General features: G+C 59.5%; 1 protein-coding gene across 5 annotated transcripts in view; it reads left to right on the top strand.

Moving 5' to 3' along the window:
* RIPOR1 (RHO family interacting cell polarization regulator 1) overlaps positions 1-23,798 on the top strand; it is a 115,082-nt gene that overhangs the window by 23,354 nt on the left and 67,930 nt on the right. For 2 of the 5 annotated variants that reach the window (XM_039503216.1, XM_039503217.1), the window contains exon 1: positions 4,216-4,330. The exons of 1 other annotated variant lie outside the window; for it this stretch is intronic. In XM_039503216.1, the coding sequence (XP_039359150.1) occupies positions 4,231-4,330 (100 nt within the window). In that variant the 5' untranslated portion in view covers positions 4,216-4,230. Of the gene's footprint in view, positions 1-4,215; positions 4,443-18,648; positions 18,737-23,798 lie in introns of those variants that run through there. 2 more of the 5 variants (XM_039503220.1, XM_039503221.1) reach the window with 2 other exon arrangements.

The following is a 23,798-nucleotide window of genomic DNA, read 5'->3' as shown; positions in this document are numbered from 1 at the left end:
TCTCAGCCAGCCAGTAACACAGAGGTTTATTCGATGACAGGAACACGGTCTAAAACAGAGCTTGTAGGTACAGAGAACGGGATCTCTCGGCCGGGTCCATTCTGGGGCCCAGAGAGCCATACAACCCCCTCTGTCCTCACTTCCTGTCCCCAGCCAGCTCCAAACTGAAACCCCCTCCAGCCCCTCCTTTCTGGCCTTTGTCTCTTTCCCGGGCCAGGAGGTCACCTGATCTCTTTGTTCACCTTTAGCTATTCGCTTGTAGGGGGGAAGGGCCCCAGCCATTTGTTGCCAGGACAGAGTGTTGGCCATTTATGCACACTGGAGACTTAAGAAATGCATAGGGGAAACTGAGGCACCCACACAGTATTCAGAGGAAACATTAAGAACAGTCCCACTTTGTCACAGCGCTTCGTGCAGAAGTGCCCCTGGCACTGACAGCTTCTCCTTTGGACGCAGGATCTGGCTCTGGGCAAGCAAAGCCCGTGTTCTGTCCATGGCCTGCAGGTCCCACTGGCCCCTGGGAGTTCCCATGGAAACAATCCGACAGGGGTTGCACCTGGGCTCTGAATCAGTGCCAAGGGGATTGTGCCAGGGAGAGGGGGCTATGTGTGGAGAGGGGGTGTGGGACAGGAAGCTAGAGGGATTGGTGATGGCTGCACTCTGAGGACCAGTCTTCGGGAGTGGGAGCCCTGGAAATGAGGCACAGCAATGTGCTCCAGGTGAATACCTGTGCCCCGTCCTTAGCTCTGAAGGAGCCGTATCCAGCGCATTAGAGAGACCCTGGCCAGTGTGCTGGCACTGCGGGTGGCACAGATGCTGGCTGGCTTTTGGTTCCCCCTTGGAGCATCATGATGGCACAGAGGTTGCTTCTGTGATCCCGCTGGGGCCAGTGTGGTTCTTTCCCGGACGGGGAGTGACGGGGACTGACTGTAACGCCCTTCTGCTTGGAAGCTGCTGAGCTTCGTCCCAGATCCTCACAGCTCTATTGATGTCAGGGGGAGTCAGGCGCCTACATGTCTTTGCGGATCTGGGCCCTACACAGCCACCTGTCAGCTTTGGGACAATCCTTGAACCCGATAGTGGGCTTGTCTGGGAGCTGGTGGGGCAGCGCGTGGCACAGAGCGTGGGCGGAGGGTGGCTGGGGCTCTGTCTCTCATCAGTTTGTCCCTGTTTCCTGAGAATGGGCCAGGGCGCTGATCACCCTCTACCCAGCGCATTTCCCAACGTCTCCCTTCTGCTGTGAGGCCCAGGGCCCCACGCGCTGCCTCTCTCCTTGTGCAGTGGAGCCAGCGGCAGCCCTAAGGGTCTGACCCAGGGCCCCGTCCGGTGCGCTGCACCACAGCATGGCGACCAAGAGAAGACGACCCAGGTGAGGTAGTGTCGTTTATTGGACTAACTTCTGTTGGAGAGAGAGACAGGCTTCGAGCCCCACAGAGCTCCTCAACCACTGCGGCTACATTGCATGCAAGAGAGGAGGCAGTAGCCAGCACAGCAGCCCTGGAGGCAGGAAGGACTGGGAGGGAGATCTGTGGGGCAGCACCATCCAGGCCCAAGGGAGGCCGCTGAGTTGAGGCTGTAAAAGACCCTTTAAACAGCAAGATTAACATCTGCTTGGCACAGCCATTACAAATCTCCCAGCACTTTCTGTCCAAATAGGGGTTTGCCTCAGGGCCCCTGGGAAAGTTCCTCTTCCTCTCCCCCTGCTGTGTTGGGTGCAGTGTCTTTCCGCCCCAGAGGTGGCTGCATTTCAGGGCTGATGTATGCAGACAGCTTGCAAAGTGCTTAGGGATGCAAGGTGCTGTCAAGCTGGATGCTGGTACTGGAAGCAACGCTGCACTGAACCCTCCCTCCCAGTACTTGTCCCTTCCCACTCAGGAGCCCTCGTGTTGGCCGCAGAACATGCACTTGGTTGTTACTGTATCTAGCTCCTGTTCTGATCAGCAAAAATCACCGCAGGCAAGCGGCAGTCACAGCGACCCAACGAGTTCCATTGTAGGGACCTTGCTACAAATCCAGGGCTTTGGGTTTGTTCAGTTCCTGACAGTACATCGGCAGCGAAGGAAGGGGTGGGGAGTGGCTCATTGCGCTTACACCTGATGGCATTTCGGGGGTAGGATTTCTGGGTGGGGGAGACTGAGGCCTGGTCTACACTACAGAGTTAGGTCGGTGTAAGGGAACTCTGTCAGTGTCTACACGACAACGTTGCTCCCGCCCATGTAAGTCACCCACTCCACCGAGCTCACGACTCCACCTCCGTGAGAGGCGTAGTGCTCAGGTCGGTGCAGTTAGGGCAGCGCAGTGTCTGTGCAGACACCGAGTTACTTACAGCGCCTGTTGGGTGTCAGCCCTACGCGGGGCTCACAGCTGGAGCCCCCTGACCTCAGGACTGAGAGCCAGAGCTGTGAGTCCCACGCATGGGTGACAGCTCGGACTGTCAGCCCCAGGGCGGGGGGCTCCCGCTGTCAGTCCTGGTGAGGACATGCACCACCCACAGCTGGGGCGTCGTGTGGATATGAACCACTGCAGTAATGCTGCAGTCACTCTACGTCGACCTAACTTCAGTTGATTTAATTTTGTAACGTAGACTTGCCCCAAGTGAGTCCCAGTTTCCATTCTGCTTCACAAACCAGCAGCCCCGTCCATCGCTACTCCTCCCTCCTCTCTCCTCTCTGGCGCTGGCGCCGCCTCCGCCCCTGGTTTCTGCGAGGCCTTGGGAGCCTTGGGCACTGACACACCCTGCACTGGGTGTCTGTCCCCTGTGTCCTGTCCAGGGAAGTTAAGCAGGCCTGATTCATGCAGAGCATAGAGGGCACTGAGTGGCTTCACTGGGCGGGGCAATGGAGCACTAATGATTTCTCTCTTCTCTCCTCCTGCTCTCCTGCTCATCCCTGGCCCTCTTCCCTCTGCTTCTGTTCTGTCTGCACTGCCTGGGCTCTGCCACATGCAACCTGGCAAGGCAAGGCAGCAGCTCTTGCCTGCTGCGCTGCCCACTGCGTGGGCGTACGAGCCCGGAGAACAGAGGGCATGAGAGTTGATGGATCGGATCAGTACAGCAGTCTCTCCATTCTCCATCCTCTCCTCCATCTCAAATCAAATGAAACAATCAAACAATCAAAATGACATACTGGCCTGGCCGGGCTGCCTGGGGCGCTGGCAGGGGCAGGGCTGATGGAACGTGGAAATCAGACAGCAGTAGATGGAGTAACAACAAAGCGAACCCTTAGAGGCCGGACCGGTTCTATAAATAGCGTCTGGAGCAGAGAGGAGGTATATATTTATCACCCATAACTCGCTCTTGGCTCTGGCCCTCGCCAGTCACGGGTTTGCAGGCCTGGCTGGGGTGGGACTGCCTGCACTGTGGTAGTTTGGGTCTCATTAGATCCACCAGCTGTATTCAGATCAGATCCCAGATCCCCCTTAGGCCCCAGGAAAGACAGAGCGAGGGCGTCCACCTCGCTCCGTTCCGCACCCGCCCTCCAGTGGCCCGGCCTGCGCTGGGGGTCGGGGCGTGTTAGCACTGGTGCGCCGGCCCCCAGGCTCTGCACACTAGGTGTTATGCAGTGATAAGGGAGGGCAAGTCAACCCACCGGGCCCCTGGGCCCAGGCCACTTGAACCACAGTAATGGGGCAGATGGTAACCCGAACCCGTGGGCGCCGTGTCCCCAAGGGTCCTGTGCAGGCGGCGGGGAGCTGAGCCCTGCCCGCGGCGGCCGGACACGGAGCCTGTACGGACATCAGGGTCTGAGTGACCCCTGCCCCACGGATGCGCCGCAGCCCCACGGATCCCGTGCAGGCGTCGGGGGCTGAGCCCTGCCCCAGGACACGCCACGTCCCAGGCCCCCGTGCTCGCGGCGCCCCAGTTTCGCCCAGGGGATGGGAAGGGAGATCGGGTCCCCCGGGCAGTGAGGGGCCGGGCCGGGCCGGGGGAGGGACTCGCTGCCGCGGGCCCCGCCCAGGGGCTGGAGGAGGCGGCGGCTGCGGGCCGCGCTGCTGGGTCCTGGCCGCAGCGGCCCCGCGTGGGGGGCAGGCGGCGCGGCGCGGAGCGAGCGGCCGCTGCAGCCATGTAAGTGCCGGGCCGGGCCGGGCTGGGGATCCGGGCCGGGCCTGGGAGGAGCGGTCGGGCTGGCTGGGGGCGCCCGGCCGGGCTCGCTGGGCACTGCTCTCCCGGCCGCTGCGCGGCCCCCGCATCCTGCATGGAGCGGGGCGCACGGGGGCCCCCCCGCACCCTGCATGGAGCGGGGCGCACGGGGGACCCCCCGCACCCTGCATGGAGCGGGGCGCACGGGCCCGGGGGACACGGGGCAATTGTCATTTTCCATGTCATTGCCGGGTAATTGTAACCGCCCTTGGGAAGGAGTGACCAGGTGCCAGCTGCGGGGGCAGCTGCTTTTGATTTCCTCGCTGCCTGCCGGACTCGGTGTCCAGCTAGTTGCATTATTTGGGTAATAACCAGGGTGGGTTTCAGGGGCTGGTGCTGGACGAGTTTCCGCAGCTTCCTAGGGTGTAATTTACAGATGAAAGGTTTAGGGTCCTTGCCGCCCCCCCCCACCCCAGTCCGTGGCTTGCTTTTGATCCTGGGCCTGTTTGATCGTGTGCTGGTAGCTAAGGCAGGCACAGCAGAGGCCAGCCAGGGAGGAAAGTGTGCAGCAGATATCTGGGTTTGGTTTGACGGTAAAAGTATTGCAGCGATGGGGTGTTTTTGGAAAAGCAGGGCTGTGACCCCCAGTTCTCCGAGCCTGTGTGTGCTGGCAAGATCAAGGGAGGGGAGCCTCGTTTTTAAATTACCAAGAGCATTTTCATGGCCCCTGAGAGCCGAAAGCAGCTACTGTGAGAACCCTCTTGGAAGGTGACCTGCAGCGAGAAAGCAATTAGGCCTGTGCTGCTTTCCCCCATTTTCTGATGACTGCAGAGAGCTCCACAGGGGCTTTGGTGCTTTCCAAATGAAAGAGGGGGGGGGGGGCGTGATCTCTAGCTCTATATATCAGGGAAGAATCTGTGGCTGACTGGGGAGCTGGGAGGTTTAGGACATCAGGGTTTCGGTGGAAGCAGAACCCAGTGAAGTGAGATGGAAAGTGATATTTACTCCGACTCCTTGAAAGCCTGTGACCCAAGCTCCCCTTGCTAAGCAGGCAGCGTCCCAGCCCCTTTGCTAAAGAGTTACCTGAACTCCCAGCCCACATTGGAGTTTTCCAGTGAAAAAGGAAAGACCAGTCTTGACACTCTGATAGTTATAAGGACAAAAATCAAGACGTGAGAACCTGCCAGACAAGAATCAAAGTGTGTGTGTGGAGGGGTTTCCTTTGCAGCTCACTTTAAGTGTGTTCCTCAGTTAAGGGCTCCAGCTGTATCGTGGTGCAGGTGGGCGCAGGATCTGGGCCCTCACCTCCCATTCGGGGCTAGGTTTGGAGACCAATGAGTGACTCTTCCTTAAACTAGATGGCACTTGCCCAGGCCAGACAGATATCGCATTGGCTTCTCTTTTCCTTCCTTCCTCTTGGTTGTATAAATAGAAGCGTTGTAAGTTATGAGGGGAATTTGGTGCTGCGGGCTGCGTGTTTCTGGGCAGCCTCTGAACCGATCAGTGATCGCTTTGAAGGCCTTTTGCTTTTGTGTTCTCTGGCAAGTAGGTGCTTGGCAGGCGTTACTTCTCATTGCCCCGCGGGAGGGCACTTGCAGAGGGCGCCAACGTAGGGGCTCTGGCTATTAAAGCTCGAAAGCCCGAAGAGTTTTCACCCATTTGCCATTTAGGGCCTGCCTCAGCGACTCATCCCTCAGCCTGTGTTGGAAGCGGCTGCCTGCCCTGTAACCAGTCCCAGAATCGCAGCAGTCAGAGAGCTCATCTCGCCCTATGCCAAGGCAGGCCCAGGCGTGGGGAGCTGACGGGTGCAGGAATCTCTCCTCCCGGGGGGCCGGAGTGCTGGGCATCAGGCTGCTGGGGCTGGTTTGCTTTGAAGCGTCACAGGTGACCGCTTTGCCTGGCCTTCTCCAAGCCCTCCTGGAGAAGCCAGTGCCGCCTCTGAGGGCTGGCTTAGCTGGCCATGTCCTCAGGCCCGTTGAGTGTGGCTGGCGGTTCCCTGGGAGGCAGGGCAAGAACAGTCCCTGCAGGGTATTGTCTCAGGCCAATGCAGGGTGTGTGTCTCCCTTCCTAACCCTTCTCTTTTCCCCCTGGTTGGGAGGCTGATTCGCCAGCTCCAGGCTGTGAGGCCATTGTCAGACCTTGGCTCAGCCTGATCCATGTTTCTCTCAGCCACGCAGAGGAGCCCAGCGATGAGGAGAGTGTGGAACAGAGTGTAACCTAACCCATCCAGGCAACTGCAGCATGCCAGAGCGGGGGGCGGGGGCAAATTCTCCTTCGCCCATGGAATACTCGGCTTCTGGTGGAGCAGCTGGTGCGCCTGTCTCCCTGGATCGGGTGCCTGTCGCTGCTGGTCCTGGAGAGGGGCCTTCCCGGGGGGCCTGAGGACAGAGCCCCCTGAGCCCCAGGCTTCAGCATGCTATGGGGTAGCTGGGTTCAGCCTCCTTGGGAGCTTTCACAAACTGTCATTCCATGACATGTCCCCAGGCACGTGACTTCCTTCTGGGGTCTCTGTGGCTGCTGGGTGATCCCGCTTTGGGTCCCTGCCATCCAGAAGGAACAGGAGGTGATTAGAGCTGCTTCCTGTCGCTCTGCAGCTTGCTTGCGTGTTTGTCCTTTTGCATTTTCCTAATCCACTTAAGAGCATTTTTGCTGCTTGAATTCTAAATACTGCTGCAAAGAGCACTTTCACACACGCTCCTGGGCTTGGGGAAAACAGGCTCTGGTGCCCAGCAAGCTGAGCAGTGCTTACTCCATGGCACAGTAGTATGGGTCACATGGGGTACAAAACGGATCTGCTTGCCAGTGGGGTGTGATGAATGTGTGGGGTGCATGCCCCCAGTGTGAGAGATGGGCACGCAGCTCAGCTCCCCAGGGGATCCCTGCATGGCAGCGCTGGTTTGTGGCTACTCGGATCATCCTGTGCTTGCCCTCCTCTCGTAAAGGGCTCACAGGACTACGCTTCCTTGCGTCTGCTCAGGGGCCGGGCCGGGTGCTGGGATAAGGGTTTAGCCCACAAAGGATGGTACGGCCTACTGAACCGCCGCGTTGCTCAGGTTCGGCGCGGTTAGCCCTGTCTTGTCAGTGGTCCTCAGGAGCCATTGTGGGCTGAGCTGTCTGACTGTAGCCAGCGTCTGGGAGCAGTGAGGCCAAGGCAAGGGGATTCTCGCAGTGTTCAGCCTGGTTGTTTTCAGTCCGCCCAGTGCAGCAGCCTGATGCCAGCTGCCCGGCTCCACGTACCTGTCTTGTTGGGGGCGCATAGGCGTGGGTCCGCAAGCTGCGCATGCAGCGGCACCCCCAGAGCTGCAGCGTTAAATAGGTTTGGGAGTGGGGGAGCGAGAGGCAGCTGAAGACGGCCTTGCCTTCAAAGGCTGTGACTCCCCCTGGGCCACGCAGTACACTGGTCACCCTCTCGCTGATGAACTCTGCTCCCCAGCTCGGTGTCTGGCAGCGCCTTAGGGCTGCAGGAATCTTGTTAGTCATGAATACTTTTGGAGTGATTGCTTCGGGTTCAGGTGAGGCATTTCCTCCTGTGCTGGGAGGGGAGCGGGTCTGATACGGAGAGCTGGGCTGCCCTGGGGGACTCGCATGCGGACAGCTGCAGCGCTGGCTGGAAAATGCCCCGAATTCCTGGCCCTCACTGCCTGAGACGTGCTTTCTGTGATGGGAGAGGAGGAAGACGGCTGGAGGAAGGGCAGAGTGAATAACCCCCAGGGTACCACTGCACTCCTTCCGCCCCCCAAATGGCCCATCTCTCACGGTGGGGGCAGGGACAGCTTTGTTCTGGGTCTATGCAGCACCTGGCACGGGTGGGCAAACATTTGGGTATGGAAATAGTATGGCGGGCCATGAACGCTCACGGAATTGGGGAGTGGGTGAGGGCTCGGGGCTGGGGAACAGGGTTGGGATGCAGGAGGGGGTGAGGGCTCTGGCTGGGGGTGCAGGCTCTGGGGTGGGGTCAGGGCTGAGGGGTTTGGGGTGTAGGAGGGGGCTGCAGCCTGGGGCTGGAGCAGAGGAGTTTGGGGTGCAGGAGGGTGCTCCAGGCTGCGACAGAGGGTGGGGGTGTGGGAGGGGGTACAGGCTCTGGGCTGTGGGTGTGGGTTCCAGGGTGGGGCTGGAAATGAGAGTTTCAGGGTATGGGAGGGGACTCCAGGCTGGCATTGGGGTGCGGGGTGGGCTTTAGGCTGGGGATGAAGGGTTTGGCGTTTGGGAGGGTGCTCCAGGCTGCGACAGAGGGTGGGGGTGTGGGAGGGGGTACAGGCTCCGGGCTGGGACTGAGAGGTTCAGAGAGTGGGAGGGGGACCAGAGCTGGGGCAGGGGTTTGGGGCGCAGAAGGCGGTGAGGGGTGAAGGCTCCGGGCGGCGCTTACCTCAAGCAGTTCCCAGAAGCAGTGGAGGTGCGGCGCTGGCCAGGCAGCTCTGCATGCTGCCCTGTCTGCAGGTGCTGCCCCTGCAGCTCCCATTGGCTGCAGTTCCTGGGCAAATGGGAGCTGCAGAGCCGGCGCTTGGGGCAGGGGCAGCGTGAGGAGCCCCTTGGCTACCCTTGCATGTAGGAGCCGGAGGAGGGGACATGCCTCTGCTTCCGGGAGCCGCAAGGAGCCACAGCAAGCCCCCGACCCCACTCCCCGGCTGGAGCTCGAGGGCCGGATTAAAAGGTCTGATGGGCCGGACATGGCCCGTGGGCTGTAGTTTGCCCACCCCTGGCCTACCACAACGGGGTCCGGGACTGGGCTCCTGGGCGCTACCGCAGTACACAGCCCGCTCTGTAGCCTGAATCCAACCTTCCTGTGTTTTCAGTCTTCCGGCTCCGTCCAGTTCAGCCCCTGCCTACCCCGGATTCCCCTTGCCGAGCAGTCACCTGGGTGTGTTCTGTGGCAGCTGTAAAAGTCTGGGGCTGCTCTAAGCTGCCTTGGGTGCTAACAGGCCTGTTCCCTATGGGGTTGTAAACACAGAAAGGAGAAGTGGGAGCGGAGGCCGGGCCGCCCTGGGGCTCGTCCCTGCCAGGCGAGGGTGGAAGTCCAGTGTCTGACTGGCTCGCAGCGCGTGACTGAGGCCAGAGCTCTGGCTTCGGTGGTTCTGCCCCCCTGCTGCACGTGGCTTTGCCCCAGGGCCTGGAGGGCCGGAGGAGCAGAGCTCAGCCTGGGAGTTGTTCCTGGGCTTATGGAGCGAGGTGGCTGGGAACCTGGCTCTGCTGGGCTTGTCCCACCCTCTCTCCTAGGCCCTGCCTCTGCTAGAACCTGGCGCGTTGCTGTCGGTGGCTGTTGGCAGCAGCCCCCTGAAGTGGTGTTGCAAAGGGCTGGGGTGGGGCAGAATGTGGGCCGGGGACTTGCCGAGACGGGCCCGGCTCTGGGACCAGTGCCGAGCATGGGTTTGTCCTGCCCACACCAAGTAGTTGAATGGTTTTTAACAGCACCTCGGAAGGGCCTGTTGGCAACCATCCTGATCAGCCCCAGGCCAGTTTCCTAGTGTGGCTGGGACCTCGGTGTCTCTGCACTGAAGGGTAAGGTCAGGTTTGAACTCCAGCTCTGTCTACACACGTCGTCGTGCTGACCCAGGGCCCTAGCGCCCCACAGGGTGGAGGGTCTGAGCCTCTGGCAAGCTGGGACCCAGAGTTCAAGCCCTGTTGCTCTGCAGTGTGGACGCAGCCCCGCTGGACTCGTGCACTGGGAATCTGCCAATAGTCTCCCAAAATCCCACATTCCAACTCTCTGTGACCTTTGGACAGTCGCGTTTCCCCACACTGCACCATGAGCATAGACCCGAGCGGCGCTAGGAAGTCTGGGAGATGGGGGCTGGACTGGGACGCACATTGCAGTGTGGATGCTGGAGCCCTAGGTTAGCAAACCTAGGGTCTGCTGGCTCGAGTTCTGTAGCCCAGCCCTTGCACCATCACTCACACTGATGGCTGGATTTAGCCCATGAAAACCAGGGCTCTGCCTCTATCCTCGGCTCTCCCCTAGGTGTTGCAGCCCCAGTGATGCATACAACTACCTGGCACACCTGGGGCCCAATGGGCAAGGCTGGGTTTACATTGCTTTGGTGGTTTCAGGCCAGTAATGGGAACTGAGTAGTGCGTGGGCGTTGTCTTTCTTACAAGTGTGCGGGGCAGCGTCTGAGTCTCTCCTTGGGACTGTCAGGAAGCACCGGCAAGTGGAGGCGACTGGCGTGGGTTAGAACCCTCTGCCAGTGACGCGTCGTCTGCAGTTCGCCCTGACTCACGGGGCAGCCAGCCCCGGTCCCTGATGGACCCGCAGAGCATGGAGCAGGGCTGGCTCGTCACTGCGGGGAGCCAGTGTGGGGCTGGGGCTGAATGCTGGGGACAGCTCAGCTGCCCATGGCCCCAGGCTGAGGGTGCGGCAGTGGCAGCTGGTGGTGCTGGGGCTCTGCTGGGAAGGTGCCCGGGCTTCGCTGAGAGCGGAGTCGTTCTGGAGGTGGGGACTGGACAGCTGACGGTTGCAGCCTGGAATCTCACCCCCTTGGATAGTGCCCAGGGCCAGGCCCGCCGGTGGCTGTTGGGCCATGTGGAATGAACTAGCAGTTGCTGAGTCTGTCCTGCCCTCCAGCTCCTTTTCCTACCCAGGTCTCCTATTGTTTGCACTGTTGTCTGTCCAGGTTCAGCTCCGTAGGGCGGGATCCTGCCTGTTGCTTTGTCCGCACGGCCCTGTGTGTGCTGGCAGCCCTGCGTGCCCCTTGCAGGTGATGAGCGCAGGGCCCATCCTGCCCTTTGCCCCTTGTGAAGGGCTCAGCAGAGGCCCCAGCAGCGGAGCTGGGGGTAGGGTCCCTCCAGCGGAGGGCTGGACCTCGGGCCCCTCCGTGCTGAGTTCCCAGGCAGGGGAAGCAAAACGCTCTCTTGGCCCTTTTCTGTGCTCCTGCTGCAGGCGCGAGCTGCCAACCTACATTGAAACTGCACCAGAGGGTTTGAACCAGGCTGAGCGCGGACCTGCCGAGCAGGATTCGCTCTCCTGGCTCTGCTGTGAAGCTGGCAGAGCTGCCTGCAGGAGAGGCACTACAGGCCACGTGGGGACAGCGGTGCCTTTGGCAGGCTGACCAGGGATGAGTCTTAGCCTTGCTGAGTCGCCATGTAAATGAAAAGCAGCTGTGAGCAGGGGGAGGGGAGGAGCAGAGCTGCGGGGGCGAGGGGGGAGACTCATTCACTACTTGCTCCTTGTCGGGGTAGGTCGGTGTGGGATGTGCGGGGGAGGCTTAGTGCAGGACTCCCAGGGGCTCTGGGAGCTGGAGGCCCCCCCGTGTGGTCGCTGCCCTCCCAGCTCTCCCTGAAGGGCAGCTTGTGGAACTTGCCTGGCCCCTCCGCCCCGGGCTGGCCTGGGGGCAGCGTGGCAGAGGCCTGGGCCAGGAGCTCTGCTGCCTGGCCTGGCCGCCTGCACTTGCTGTTCTGCTGCAGCGGCTGGCTGGGAGCACGGCTCTTCCAAGGGGTGACGTGGAGGGAGGGCCCTGAGCCAGGGCCGCATGCGTCTCTCCAAAGAGAGCGGAAGGAATGAGCACAATGGTTCTAGCCTTGGCCACCCTGCCGAGACGCCCCAGAGACAGGCTTGGTGTGGCCACGAACAGCCATCAGTGGCTGTCTGAGGGGTGGCCTGGGGGCCACGCGCGGCCTTTGCCTTCCCTCCTGGCAGAGCAGACCCAGCGGATGGCTGGCAGCTTTCGTGTGCTGTGACTGACGGGCAGTTACTGAGCCTCTCCAGGAAGACGCGGGTGGCGCTTGGGTCGAGGGCTCTGCCTCTGCTGCGCTCACTTCGCCGCACGAAGTTGGGCTGCGGGTGGCCCTTGCTCTTAGGTGGCAGCGGAGATCCTGCAGGCGCAGCCCCTGGGCTAGGGCCTCATTAGGGGCCAGATTCAGGGCTGGTGGAGCAGCCGCACCTCTGCTCACGTCTAGGCACCCTCCTAAAGCCAGACAAAGTCCTGTTACGAAGGTGTGGGCCCTGTGTCTCTGCACCAGTGGGGGCACATGGTGGGGAAGAGGGGTGCATTGAATTTCATTGTGTTCGCTTCCTAACAGGATCTGTGACTCTCTCTGCCCCACAGCAGGGTCTGCTGGGCAGCGCCACGCAGGGCTTAGATCCTGGCATGGACACAGCATGTCGTGTTCTGGCCTGTCAGCGTCAAGCCCTTAGTGCCATCGGGTGCCAGCCCTCAAGCTAAATGGGAAATGCTCCCCTCGAGTGAGCACACCGGGGATTTGCTGTGGAGATGCTGGCAGGCGAACCGAACCAAACCTCCCTTCATTTGGTGTGGGGACCTTGAGTGGAGAGGGCTCCAGGGATCTTGGAGCAGGGGCCTTTGCGGAGTTAATGTTTACCTAGCGAAAGTGCATGCCCCTGCCTGGTGAGCTCCCTGGGCGTGGAGAGGGGCCGGAGTGGGGGGTTGCCTCCCCAGGGGAGTGGCGGGTGGGGAACTGCCTCTACGCTGTCCATGCTTAGTGCTGGTGGCAAGTGGGCTCCCAGGTCTGCAGAAGATGTTGAGGTTTTTTAGGGGAGGGTTGTCCCGAATCGGGGTGAAAATCACAAACCTCTGAAGGTTTCCCAGACCTGGGAGGCTGATTCCAAGGCACCAAAATGTTCCTCCTCGTGGGAGCGTTGAGCTGTGAGGAGCCGATTTTGTCCTGGCTGGAGAGCCAGCTCTGCTGGGCCCGCTGGGAGCTTGGGAACTGGGAGCTCCGGTGAGGAGCCAGCAGGCAGGAGGGAGGACAACCAGGCACCTTTCCACCATTATGTCGACACCGGAGACACCTTCCTGCAGAGCAGCTCCGGTGCATTGAAGCAGCACTTCCCGGTGGAGAACTGTTGGCGTTGGAACAGTCCTGGCTGATAGAGCCTGTTACGGCAGAGCTGGGGGCGAAATGGCCTATAGAGGGAGGAGCTCTGCTCCTGGGAGCCGGAGCCATTTAGTCCCATATGGCTTCTCGTAACGTGCCACCATTGCTAGCTCCAGTGGGCCCCGCTGCTGGGGGGGAGATGAGAGGAGTTCTCGTGGAACCACTGTCAGAGGGGCCATTTCCCCTCCACCTAGCCCTTCGGCCTCAGGGCCTTGTTTCTCACCTGTGGCCCATTCGTTGTGAAGTTGCCAGCTGGGAGTTCTCCCAGGAGAGCAGCCCATCCCGCTGCAATGGTGGTACACGCTGCTGAGCCTGTGCTGAAGATGCTGTCCTGGGGACTCCCAAAGCTGGACATGGGGAGGCTGCCAAAGACCTTGTCTTCACTTGCGGTGGCTGTAGGCTGTGTGTAGCTGCGTGCCGCAGGCTGTGTTCACGCTCGTGGCAGTTCGTAGCTACGCGTGGCAGCAGGATGTGATGCTAAGTGTAGCCGTGTAGGCGTGGGAAGTGCAGACTGGGCACGTAGCGAGCTGTACAGGGTACATACTCCCTGAGCTGTGCCTCGCTGTCTGCACTGCTCTCTGCACCCTCGCTAGCTGGGTGCGCAGTGTCTGCTGGAAGGGTAGGCATACCCGGTCACTATCTCGGAGCAGGCTGGGTAGAGCTGTGTGCTAGCTGCTTAGCTGGCTACGTGAGTGTTAAATATGGGGTCAGAGCATCCAGCGTGCCACAGACTGAACCTGGCATGTCTTCCCTGCCTAACCTTCTTCAGATCATTACCCAGTCTGGGAGCAGGGCTGAATCCAGGAGTGGTGGGTGGACATGTCCCGAGCTGCCACTGTGTGCTCCAGAGCTTCAGTTGTCCTTTGTCTCCTGCTGTTGGGTTTGTGAAGAAAACCTTGCAGATGTGCAGCTGATGGAGTGATGTCTACCTGAGCTTGCAGAGAGCCTGAAACCATAGCTCTGAGATGCTCAGTGATACTTGAAATGCCGCTGTTAAGTATTCAATAGACAGGGTGGGTGAGGTAATGACCCTCCTTGTTACTAATGACTGACACAGCTACAGTGATGCAGTGTAGTGTTAAGTATGTTGCTTCTCATCACGGCACGTGAGAAAAGAAAAGGTGTGCTGTTACCAAGATCTGCACTCTGAGAGACCATTCAGCTTGGTGCCATGATTGGGGGTGCTGGGGGAAGAGACTGCCCCTTATCCCCCCCCCCTCAATCGAGGAGGGGAAGCCAGCAGGGTATCTGAGCCCCGCCGAAGGGGAGCCGGAGTGGGCATGTGATTATATTGTGAATACCTGCACCATATTGAGAGCAGTGTCGCTAGTCAGTGGGTTCATTTTGTGGGCAGAGTGCCACTACACTCTCTCCCCGGCCTGGGGTACCATCCAGAGAGGTACGTTTAGCTTGGGCCAGACGGAGGGTCGTTCTGCCCTGGAAATCCAAGGTCTGGCTGTCTAGCTGATTGCATTCCCGGGGAGCTGCTGACTCGTGAGGGCTTAGTACGGTGCTGAAGGGTGCAGGATGCAAGTCCCCGGGTCCGGCAGTAGGTATGGCTGCCACGGGATCCAGCTACCATCAGACAGAACAAGGTGCATCCACTGGAGTCTCCCCCGTCAGTATGTTCAGTGACAGGCCCCAGAGCCTACAGCTGGTGGAAGAGTGGCACAGTAACTGCTCCAGGTGCTTTGCAGACCTACAGGCGAGGGAAGAGCGGGTGGAGTAACGGCCTGACTTGCGCCCTCACTGTCCTTCCTGCCCTTCTTCTGCCCAGAACCTCCCTGACCAGGGGAGTAAAGAGAGACCTGGGACTGCCAGATGGAGCCTCCTGCTCAGATGTAACTGGGGGGAGCCGGAGGGAATGCTGGGGAGAACAGTGAGAGGATGGGGGTTGTTTGGGTGTGTGTTGTGGCATCTCTGTGTGCTTCAGCTTTGGTGTGTCTATTTCAGTTTAATTCCCTAGTGATCATGCTAAGGTGGCCTGTTCTCTTCCTTCTCTACGCTGCTGAGGTTCTTTGTGATCCAGCTGCATGTTCTAGGCCAGAATGACTTATTCTGCATGTTCGGGAGGCTGTGATGCAGAGTGTAGAGGGGCTAGAAGCTGGGACTTGCAGGTTCTCATCTTGGCTTTGTCACAGACTCCCTGGGTGATCTCGGAGCAGTCCCTTTGCCTGGGTGCGTCAGTGGCTTGTGTTTGGGGACACTGCTCCGGTGAGCAGTGGGACGCCCTATGAGACTTGCAGGAGCAGTGCTTCAGCACACGGCATTGTTTGCTGTTCTGCTTCGTTGCCTTGCTTACTTCATTGCAATTCTGCAAACCCTGAACATAAAGTGTGATTAGTGTTCTTGCATCAGACCATCCTGCCGCTCCTCCGAACGATGCGACGGTCCACAGGGGCCTGGGACCGGCTCGGCCCATTTCAAACTAGGGCAATCCTGCAAAATCTAGGCCAGGCGTGAGAGTGGGGGAACTTTGCAGACCTCTGAGCTGGGAGGGGTCGGTGCAACCATGCCAGTGAGCTCTGCTTCTTCAGTGATGGTTGGAGATGTGCTACCCTCACCCCAGCGCATCCACAGCTCTGCCGGTCTGTGACAGGCATGGGAACTGGGGCCCACGCACAGGTCTCCCCAGAGCATGGAGCAGGAGCTTGGGTCACTACCTGGCATAGCCAGTTCTTGCCTGTTCAAAAGCTGGCTGTGGCAATTCCCTGCTGAACTCTAGAGCAGTTGAGTCCTTGGGGCTGGAGCGGACAGAGCCCTGTTAGATCAGCCAGCCCGTCCCCCAGGATTGTTCCTGACAGCAGGGGGGGATGGGGCTGTGTCAGGCTGTGAGTGCTGGGTGCTGCAGCGTGATGTGTAGTGACTGCCCCAGCCTGGGGCTAGTCTGACAGCACGAGAGTCATTTGCTCTTTGAAGCCCGCTGGGCGGTGACCTGTAGCTCATGACGCAGGCGCTGAGCGGAGCTGTGCTCAGCACCCCTGGGTAAGAAACCTACCTACAGCTGCAAACTGTGAGGGCAACAGCCCAAGTGTGCTCCCGTCATGCTGAGCGTCCTGCCTGACACTGCCCTGTGAGCTCCTCTGACTCCAGTTCTCTCCCGGGGCACGGCTGGCATCATGTGGCTAGCGTGGGGCCGCTCTGCAGCCTTTGCACAAGAGGGTTTGTGGGTGGGGGCAAGAATGAGCCAAACTCTTTGTTGGTTTCCTTGGTTAGCTGGAGAGGAGCCACCTGCCTGGTCTGTGCTGGAGAAAGGTGCAGCTGCCCATGCAGCACCTCGCACGGAGCCTGTACGCAGCTGGCTGCGTATGCACAGGGATGCAGCTGTATCTCCATCCTCGAGTGCAGCAGGGGGCAGGACGCGCAGGCTCTTGGAATGTGGGAATTCTCGCCCTCAGACCAGGCCTGGCTGCAGACGCCCTCTGTGTGGAGCATTGCACCTGCACAGGCTGCACGGCATCCTGGAAGTTGGGGAGACCCCGGAACTGTTACACAATTGTAGCTCGTGTGTCTTGGCTTGGGCCCAGCCCCTCCTGCACACGCCCTCGCTGATTCTGGCCGCGTTGCCTGGAGCTGACTCCCCTCTAGGAGGCGCTGTCTTCAGGGGGAGACAACTTTGAGCTCAAGCTTCCGGCTTCCACCCTCCAGAATGAAGCTCTTCAAATCAGCAGGGGAGGCAGCAAGGTCTAGTGATTAGAGCACGACTGGGAGTCTGGACTTCTGGGTTCTGTTCCTGCCCTGGCCGCTGGCTCACTGGGTGGGCTTGGGTGTGTCGCTTCCCCTCCCCGGGCCTCAGTTTCCTTATCAGTGAAATGTGGGTAATTTCACTCGCCCGCTGCAGCAAGGTGCTTAGACCTTTGGACGGGAATCTGTCTGTCCGAGCTGAGTGTTCGTGTCAAGATGTTCTCACTGCTGACCGCGAAGGGGGTTCGCTGCCCACTAGGGGACAGATGTAGCTGCCCAGGGTAAAGGCCCAGTGAGAGGCGACTCAGGCTGGGGTGGGTCATTTCATGGCCGACATGCCCACGTTAGAGATGAGGATGGCTGCAATCTGCTCCCTCATGTGCCAGCTGGGTGCTGCCCTGGGGCTCCTGGGGAGCGGCCAGTGCAGCCCCATCTGTGCCCTTGGGCCTGCACCTCATGCTACCCGGGCTCTGATTTCCACATTGGGTTTGTCAGTTTGCAGCGTGCGTGTGAGACACGTTCCCTCCGAGCTCAGAGTGCAGTGGCGTTGGCCTCGGGGAGAGTGGGTGGGGTAGGGCCTGGATTCAGCGGTAATCCCTGCTGCTGGGACTCACCTGATCATGGGACCATCTGCCGAGGTGTGAGACGCAACCAAAACGCCGCCAGCTCCATCCAGAGCAAAGCTGCCCTTTTCCTGGCTCATTCACCCTTCTCCAGTGGTCTTGATGGCGTTGCCCCAGTGGGGCGCGACCCGGGGTCAGCCACGGGTTGGTGCTATCTCGTAGGGTGGATAAGAACAGCCATAAAGGGTCAGACCAGTGATCCATCCAGCCCAGTATCCTGTCTTCCAACAGTGGCCAATGCCAGGTGCCCCAGAGGGAATGAACAGAACAAGGAATCATCAAGCGATCCAGCTCCTGTCGCCCATTCCCAGCTTCTGGCTGTCTAGGCTAGAGACACCCAGAACACTGGGCTGCATCCCTGCCTATCCTGGCTTATAGCCATTGATGGACCTGTTCTCCGTGAACGTATCTTGTTGTTTTTTGAATGCAGTTATGCTTTTGGCTTTCACAACATGCCCTGGCAGTGAGTTCCACAGGTTGACTGCGCTGTGTGAAGAACTTCCATTTGTTGGTTCTAGACCTGCTGCCTCTTAATTACATTGGGTGACCCCTGGATGGGTGTGTTGGGGGGGTGGAATAGTCCAGGATAGGGGGCTAGTGTGGTCAGCCCTGCTTTACACACAGGCACAGAGAGGGCAAGGGACCAGGCAGTCAGTCGCAGAGCTGGGAATGGGACCCAGGGGTCCTGTGCACTAGTCCATGCTACTTTCACCTGCGAAAGCCTGAGTTGTGTGGCGCATGGGCGAGTGGGGAATGGCTGGCACCCTTACCCCCGTCTGCCATTCCTGCTGGCTACTCATGCCGACTGGCACAAGAGAGGCCCCCTCTGCCCAGCTCTGCCTCCGCTGACCACAGGGGCAGAGCTGGGCTCGGTGGGGTGGAACTGAGCAAGTGGGAACTCCAGGAAAGCATCGCACTGGGCCCTGCTGTTCCCGTCCTGGGGGCCCACCCAGGCTGAGTCCTGACTGGCAGTTCCCACCCCTGAGAGCTCCTTGGGCCCTTTCCCTTGTGACCCAGTGTGAGTGGAGGCTCTGCCCAGGGCCCCTCGTCTGTATGGGTCCGTGGAGGGCCCTTGCCAGTAGTGCCCCCTCTTGGGGGCTCCCCCCAGCTGTGGAGGACACGGGCCTGATCCTGGCATGTCTCCCCAGGGCCCAGTGAGTGCTGCGGTACCAGTCGCTGCGTTACAGCCCCCCCCAGCAGGCTCTGAGTGGCACTTTGCCGGGGAGCAGGTGGCTAAGCCCAGGCTCTCGCCAGGTTCCTGGCTTGCCCCCCCTCTCAGTGCCGGCCTGGCAGCGCCTGGGCCGGGGGAGGAGTTCCCAGCTCTTTGCAGCTGATATCCCTGTAGTTTCCTGTCTGAATCACATGGCTGGAGCCAGTTTCCATGGAGAAGGCAAAGGGGGTGGGCTCCCGGGTGCCTTTAAGACTTCAGTGTTTTCCTTCTGTCCATGGGAGTGGAACAAAGGGAAGGCAAGTGGCCGGCCCCGCGCTCTGTGCGCGCGCGCTCGGCCTGGGCACCGGACATGTGAGTGCCAGTGTGCGGCGGGGCAGTGCCGGAAGGGGTGGGGGTGGGGGGCTGCTGGCTAGTTTGGGACTGGGCCCCCCACCCCTGTATTTGCCCTGTGAGGGAGATGTTGTGCCGAGTTGGGGACGCAGCCCAGAGCTGGGCCAGCAAACCGGGGCTGGTCTCTGCGGGCTCTGGGTGGTGCTGCCTATGGGGTGGTCTCTGGTTAGCGCGGTGACACTGGTCTGAGTGCTGGCTCGTGGTCTGTTGACGGCAGGGCACGCGGAGCCTCACGGCAGCTCCCTGCAGTCGGGGGCCGGCCGCTGTGCGTGCCATGGACCAGCCGTGCTTTGCCATTGCCAGCGTCGTACCTGGCCACACCTGCTCTCTGGGCCAGGGCTTTGCTCCTGAGCGCTATTGTTCTCAAGTTCAGCCTTGTGCTTGGGTATTTACAATAGTCATAATCCAGGGGTTTGGATTGATGTCCCCGGGGACCGGGACAGGCAGCCCCTGTCCCTGCTGCTAGGCCAATGGGCCCTGTAGGGACCCTCTCTGAGCTAGTCAGGCCTTGGTCTCTGCAGAGCAGGGGTCCGTGAGTGTCACTGGGCTGAATGGACAGCTAGGACTGGCTTCAATCCCCTGGTGCTGCCCACGGCCTGTTTCATGCAGACACCGACCTGCGGGCGCTCGGTCACATGGATCTTTGCAAGCCCCCGACGGCTGGGGCTGACCACGCGCCCACTGACTCGGTGGCGAAGCGCCCACTGGCCTCGTGGACGGAGGCTGATAGCAGACAAAACCCTGCTTGTTCCTGTCGGGGAAGGATATGGCTCGGGGAGAGCTGGAAAGGACTTATTGGAAGCCAAGTCATTCCACAGAGGAATCTCCCCAAGCTACCCCCGTCCCGGCGCTTGGTGTGTGGCCCCCAGAGGCGCTGGGCTGCTGGGGGTGGTTCAGTCCAGGGCCAGCTGCTAGCTCCAGCATTGCTGGAGGGCGATGTCATTCGCAATGCCCCGCCCTGCCCCTGCGGCTGCCTCAGCGCAGGGATCCGCGGGAGCCCCTGGGGCTGGAGGCTGGGGCCCCTGACGTAGGCAGGCTGTGGGGCACTTGGGGAGGCCACCCACTGCCGGTCGGTCAATGGCTGTTTGTCCTGCTGGGTTAGCGCTTTCTCCTCTCTCTGCTATTGTGCCGGCTGAGGAATGCTTAAAGGAATTGGAAGGACAAACCTTGCTTTGTTGCTGCCTTGGCTACTCCCATGTATTCCTGCCCGGCCGCTGCCTGCCAAGAAAACGGGGGGACGCTAGACCCGGTGTACCCCGGAGCCTTGCTGTGAGCCGGATGGTGCCGGGAGAATGGGCAGGCAGCTGGGCCAGGCCTGGGAAATGTTACCAGCCACCCGCTAGCCAGAGGCCAGTCGGAAAGGAGTTGGGGGTGGACGGGGACACTGGGCTCTGCCCCGACCCGGCTTGGAAGCCCCGTCTGTCATGCTGGCCCCTAGCTAGCTGCTGTCTGACAAAGGCCGTGCACGTCCCCCCCCGCCGGCCCCTCTCTAGTGTTATTTGGCTTGTGCCCTTGGAGGGGGGGCATTGTGACAACCGAATTGCAAAGATAACACCTAATTAACCCCCCCACCCCACCCCGTGGCGGGTGACTGATGGGGTGCTCAGAGCTGTCGCAGATTGAGGTGACGATATGTGCTGACCACTAGAGCTGGGAGCAAAAGTTATCCCAGGCCCCACACGCCTTAGGGGTGTGGGGCAGAGCAGGCCTGGATTAGTGCTTGTACCACAACCTAGTATTGGCTAGCGCCCTCGCAGGGGCAAGCGCGGGGGGGTTGGCTACCCTCACTAGGGTGAGCGCGCACAGGGGCGGGGAGGGTTTGACCCAGACCCCATGTGGATGAGCCTGCGTGGGCGACCGTCCTGGCACGGGCTGCGCTAGCGGCGGGAATGTCCTGGTGCTGCGGAGCCGCCAGCGCCTGCTCAGGGCAGGCGGGTGACGTCCTCAGGGACAGAGGAGCCAGGTTACAGGCCCATCAAGTGCTGAGGAAGGGTGAGGAGTGCCGAGGGGGCGCAGGAGTGTCTGAGCTAGCGCCGCTCCTCCAGCAGAGCACCAGCTCCTGCCTTAGGGGCCTCTCCCCACTAGCACTGGAGAGGGGGTGGCTGGTGCTGGGGGGCAGATCTGCCTGCCCGTGAGAGCTCCCAGGATGCAGGGGCTGCATCCCTGGGTCTCCATGGTCCCCTCTTGGCCCGGGAACAGAGAGGAGCTCTGGTGGCGCAGGACCCATAGTGGCACCCGGCCAGGTCTTCTCACTGTCCCCTTCCTCCTTGGCCTCTCCCTCGGGGCTATTTATAGGGACTCCGTTCACATCCGCTCTATTTCTGTCTTGCTGAGGGAGATGCAAGGGGGGGGAAGGGGGTTGCTAGGGCTGATCCCGTTTGTGCCTCGGAGCCCCTCCTGGCTTGGCCTGCCCCCAAGGGCTCTGCTGAGTCCTGCATGCACCCGCCTTCTCCCTGCTCCACGGGGATCTGACCTCGCAAACCCGGTGGGAGAACCCCTGTGTCCCCACTGACTCCCTGGGGCCTGGCTCTAAGGGCTGGTCTCCGCTGCTTTTCTTGGGGGTGATTTTTTAACACTGAAATAGCTACATTGTGCAGCCCCTAGTGTGAACACAGCTACAGGGGTCTAAAGGCGCCCTGTGCCAAGACTGCTTATCCCCCTGTCCTACAGGAACAGTGCCCCAGTGTGAGCACCTTTCCCCGGGGTTAACTGTCCCCACAACAGGCAGTCAGATCAGCCCTGCCTCCTAGCACGAGGATTGGCAGAGGGCAAGTGGTGGCCGACGCGCCTGAGCCAAAAGCGATAAAGCAATGCAGCCCCATGGAATAGTCCTGCCCTGTTGAGTGCGGGTGAAACCGATCGGGCTGCGTTCCATTTAACGGGGCTTTTAGGGGAATTATTCTAGAAACATAGAGAGCCTAACAGAGAAGGGTGTCCTTCTGCTGTGGCTTTTAAACCATCTGAGAGGATTTAATAGAGAAATCTGCCAGCATTTGTCTCCTGGGTGACTTAAAAATCTCTATGACTCTCAAAGGAAGGGCTCAGGGCTGCCTGGAAAATGCTGATTAGCAGATTCCTGAGGCTTTGACCACAAAATCTAACTGCAGGGACTGGCTCCCATGGCTCTTGGAGGGCAGCGGTGAATCTTCATCCCTGGGGAGGGAACTAGAAATGGAACCTTCCGAAAGAGAACCAGGGACTCAGGTGAGAGGAAAAGCCAGAGTAGAAAGTCCACGGTGCCTGGTGGAGCCCCGGTCATGAGAGGCCAGAGCTGTGTGGAGTGACAGGTGGTGAGAGTGGATGGAGATGGGGTGAGAGCCTAGCAGTGAGGGGAATTAGACGCTGGAACAGTTAACCAGGGAGCTGGTGGACTCATCATAGCTTGGAGATTATGTAGCTTTCTGTCAGACATGCTGTAATCCAGCTTCTGGGATGGGTTCCATCATCTAGGTGTGCAGGGGATGGGGCGGCTGGTCGTGGAATCCCCTTCTGTTATGGGCCCTGGGGAGAACAAGGCACCTGCATTGTCCTCAGCATGCTCGTGATGCTTGCAGCTCTGCATTAAGACAATAACTGTAATCAAGTCTCAGGCTTCAGACAGGTGCCTGCAGGGGTCAGGAAGGAATCACAATTGGTGATTGGGTCAGGAAGGAATCACAGATGCACAATTGGTCAGATGTTTTGGGGGGATTTTCCGCCTTCCTCTCAAGCATCCGAGATTGGCCACAGCTGGAGACAGGACAGTGTTGTGGGTGGTCCAGACTCCTCTGTCTAGATGTTTGGGGCTTGCTCCCATGCTCAGGAGGGGAAAGTGATCAGGAACAGTCAGCATGAATTCACCAAGGGCAAGTCATGCCTGACTAACCTAATTGCCTTCTATGATGAGATAACCGGCTCTGTGGATGAGGGGAAAGCAGTGGATGTGCTATTTCTGGACTTTAGCAAAGCTTTTGATACAGTCTTCCACAGTATTCTTGCCAGCAAGTTAAAGAAGTCTGGGCTGGATGAATGGATGGTAAGGTGGATAGAAAACTGGCTAGATGGTCGGGCTCAACGGGTAGTGATCAATGGTTCCATGTCTAGTTGGCAGCCGGTATCAAGTGGAGTGCCCCAAGGGTCGATGCTGGGGCCGGTTTTATTCAATATCTTCATTAACGATCTGGAGGATGATGTGGACTGCACCCTTAGCAAGTTTGCAGATGACACTAAACTGGGAGGAGTGGTTGATACGCTGGAGGGTAGGGATAGGATACAGAGGGACCTAGACAAATTAGAGGATTGGGCCAAAAGAAATCTGATGAGGTTCAACAAGGACAAGTGCAGAGTCCTGCACTTAGGACGGAAGAATCCCATGCACTGCTACAGACTAGGGACCGAATGGCTGGGCAGCAGTTCTGCAGAAAAGGACCTAGGGGTTACGGTGGACGAAAAGCTGAATATGAGTCAACAGTGTGCCCTTGTTGCCAAGAAGGCTAATGGCATTTTGGGTTGTATAAGTAGGGGCATTTCCAGCAGATCGAGGGATGTGATCATTCCCCTCTACTCAGCACTGGTGAAGCCTCATTTGGAGTACTGTGTGCAGTTTTGGGCCCCACACTACAAGAAGGATGTGGATAAATTGGAGAGAGTCCAGCGGAGGGCAACAAAAATGATTAGGGGGCTGGCGCACATGACTTATGAGGAGAGGCTGAGGGAACTGGGATTGTTTAGTCTGCAGAAGAGAAGAATGAGGGGGGATTTGATAGCTGCTTTCAACTACCTGAAAGGGGGTTCCAAAGAGGATGGATCTAGACTGTTCTCAGTGGTAGAAGATGACAGAACAAGGAGTAATGGTCTCAAGTTGCAGAGGGGGAGGTTTAGGTTGGATATTAGGAAAAACTTTTTCACTGGTAGGGTGGTGAAGCACTGGAATGGGTTACCTAGGGAGGTGGTGGAATCTCCTTCCTTAGAGGTGTTTAAGGTCAGGCTTGACAAAGCCCTGGTTGGGTTGATTTAGTTGGGTTTGGTCCTGCTTTGAGCAGGG

The sequence above is a fragment of the Mauremys reevesii genome, linkage group 16 (genome assembly GCF_016161935.1).
Source record: "Mauremys reevesii isolate NIE-2019 linkage group 16, ASM1616193v1, whole genome shotgun sequence".
NCBI classification, from domain to species: Eukaryota; Metazoa; Chordata; order Testudines; family Geoemydidae; genus Mauremys; species Mauremys reevesii.
This window is presented reverse-complemented; position numbering and strand designations above follow the sequence as displayed.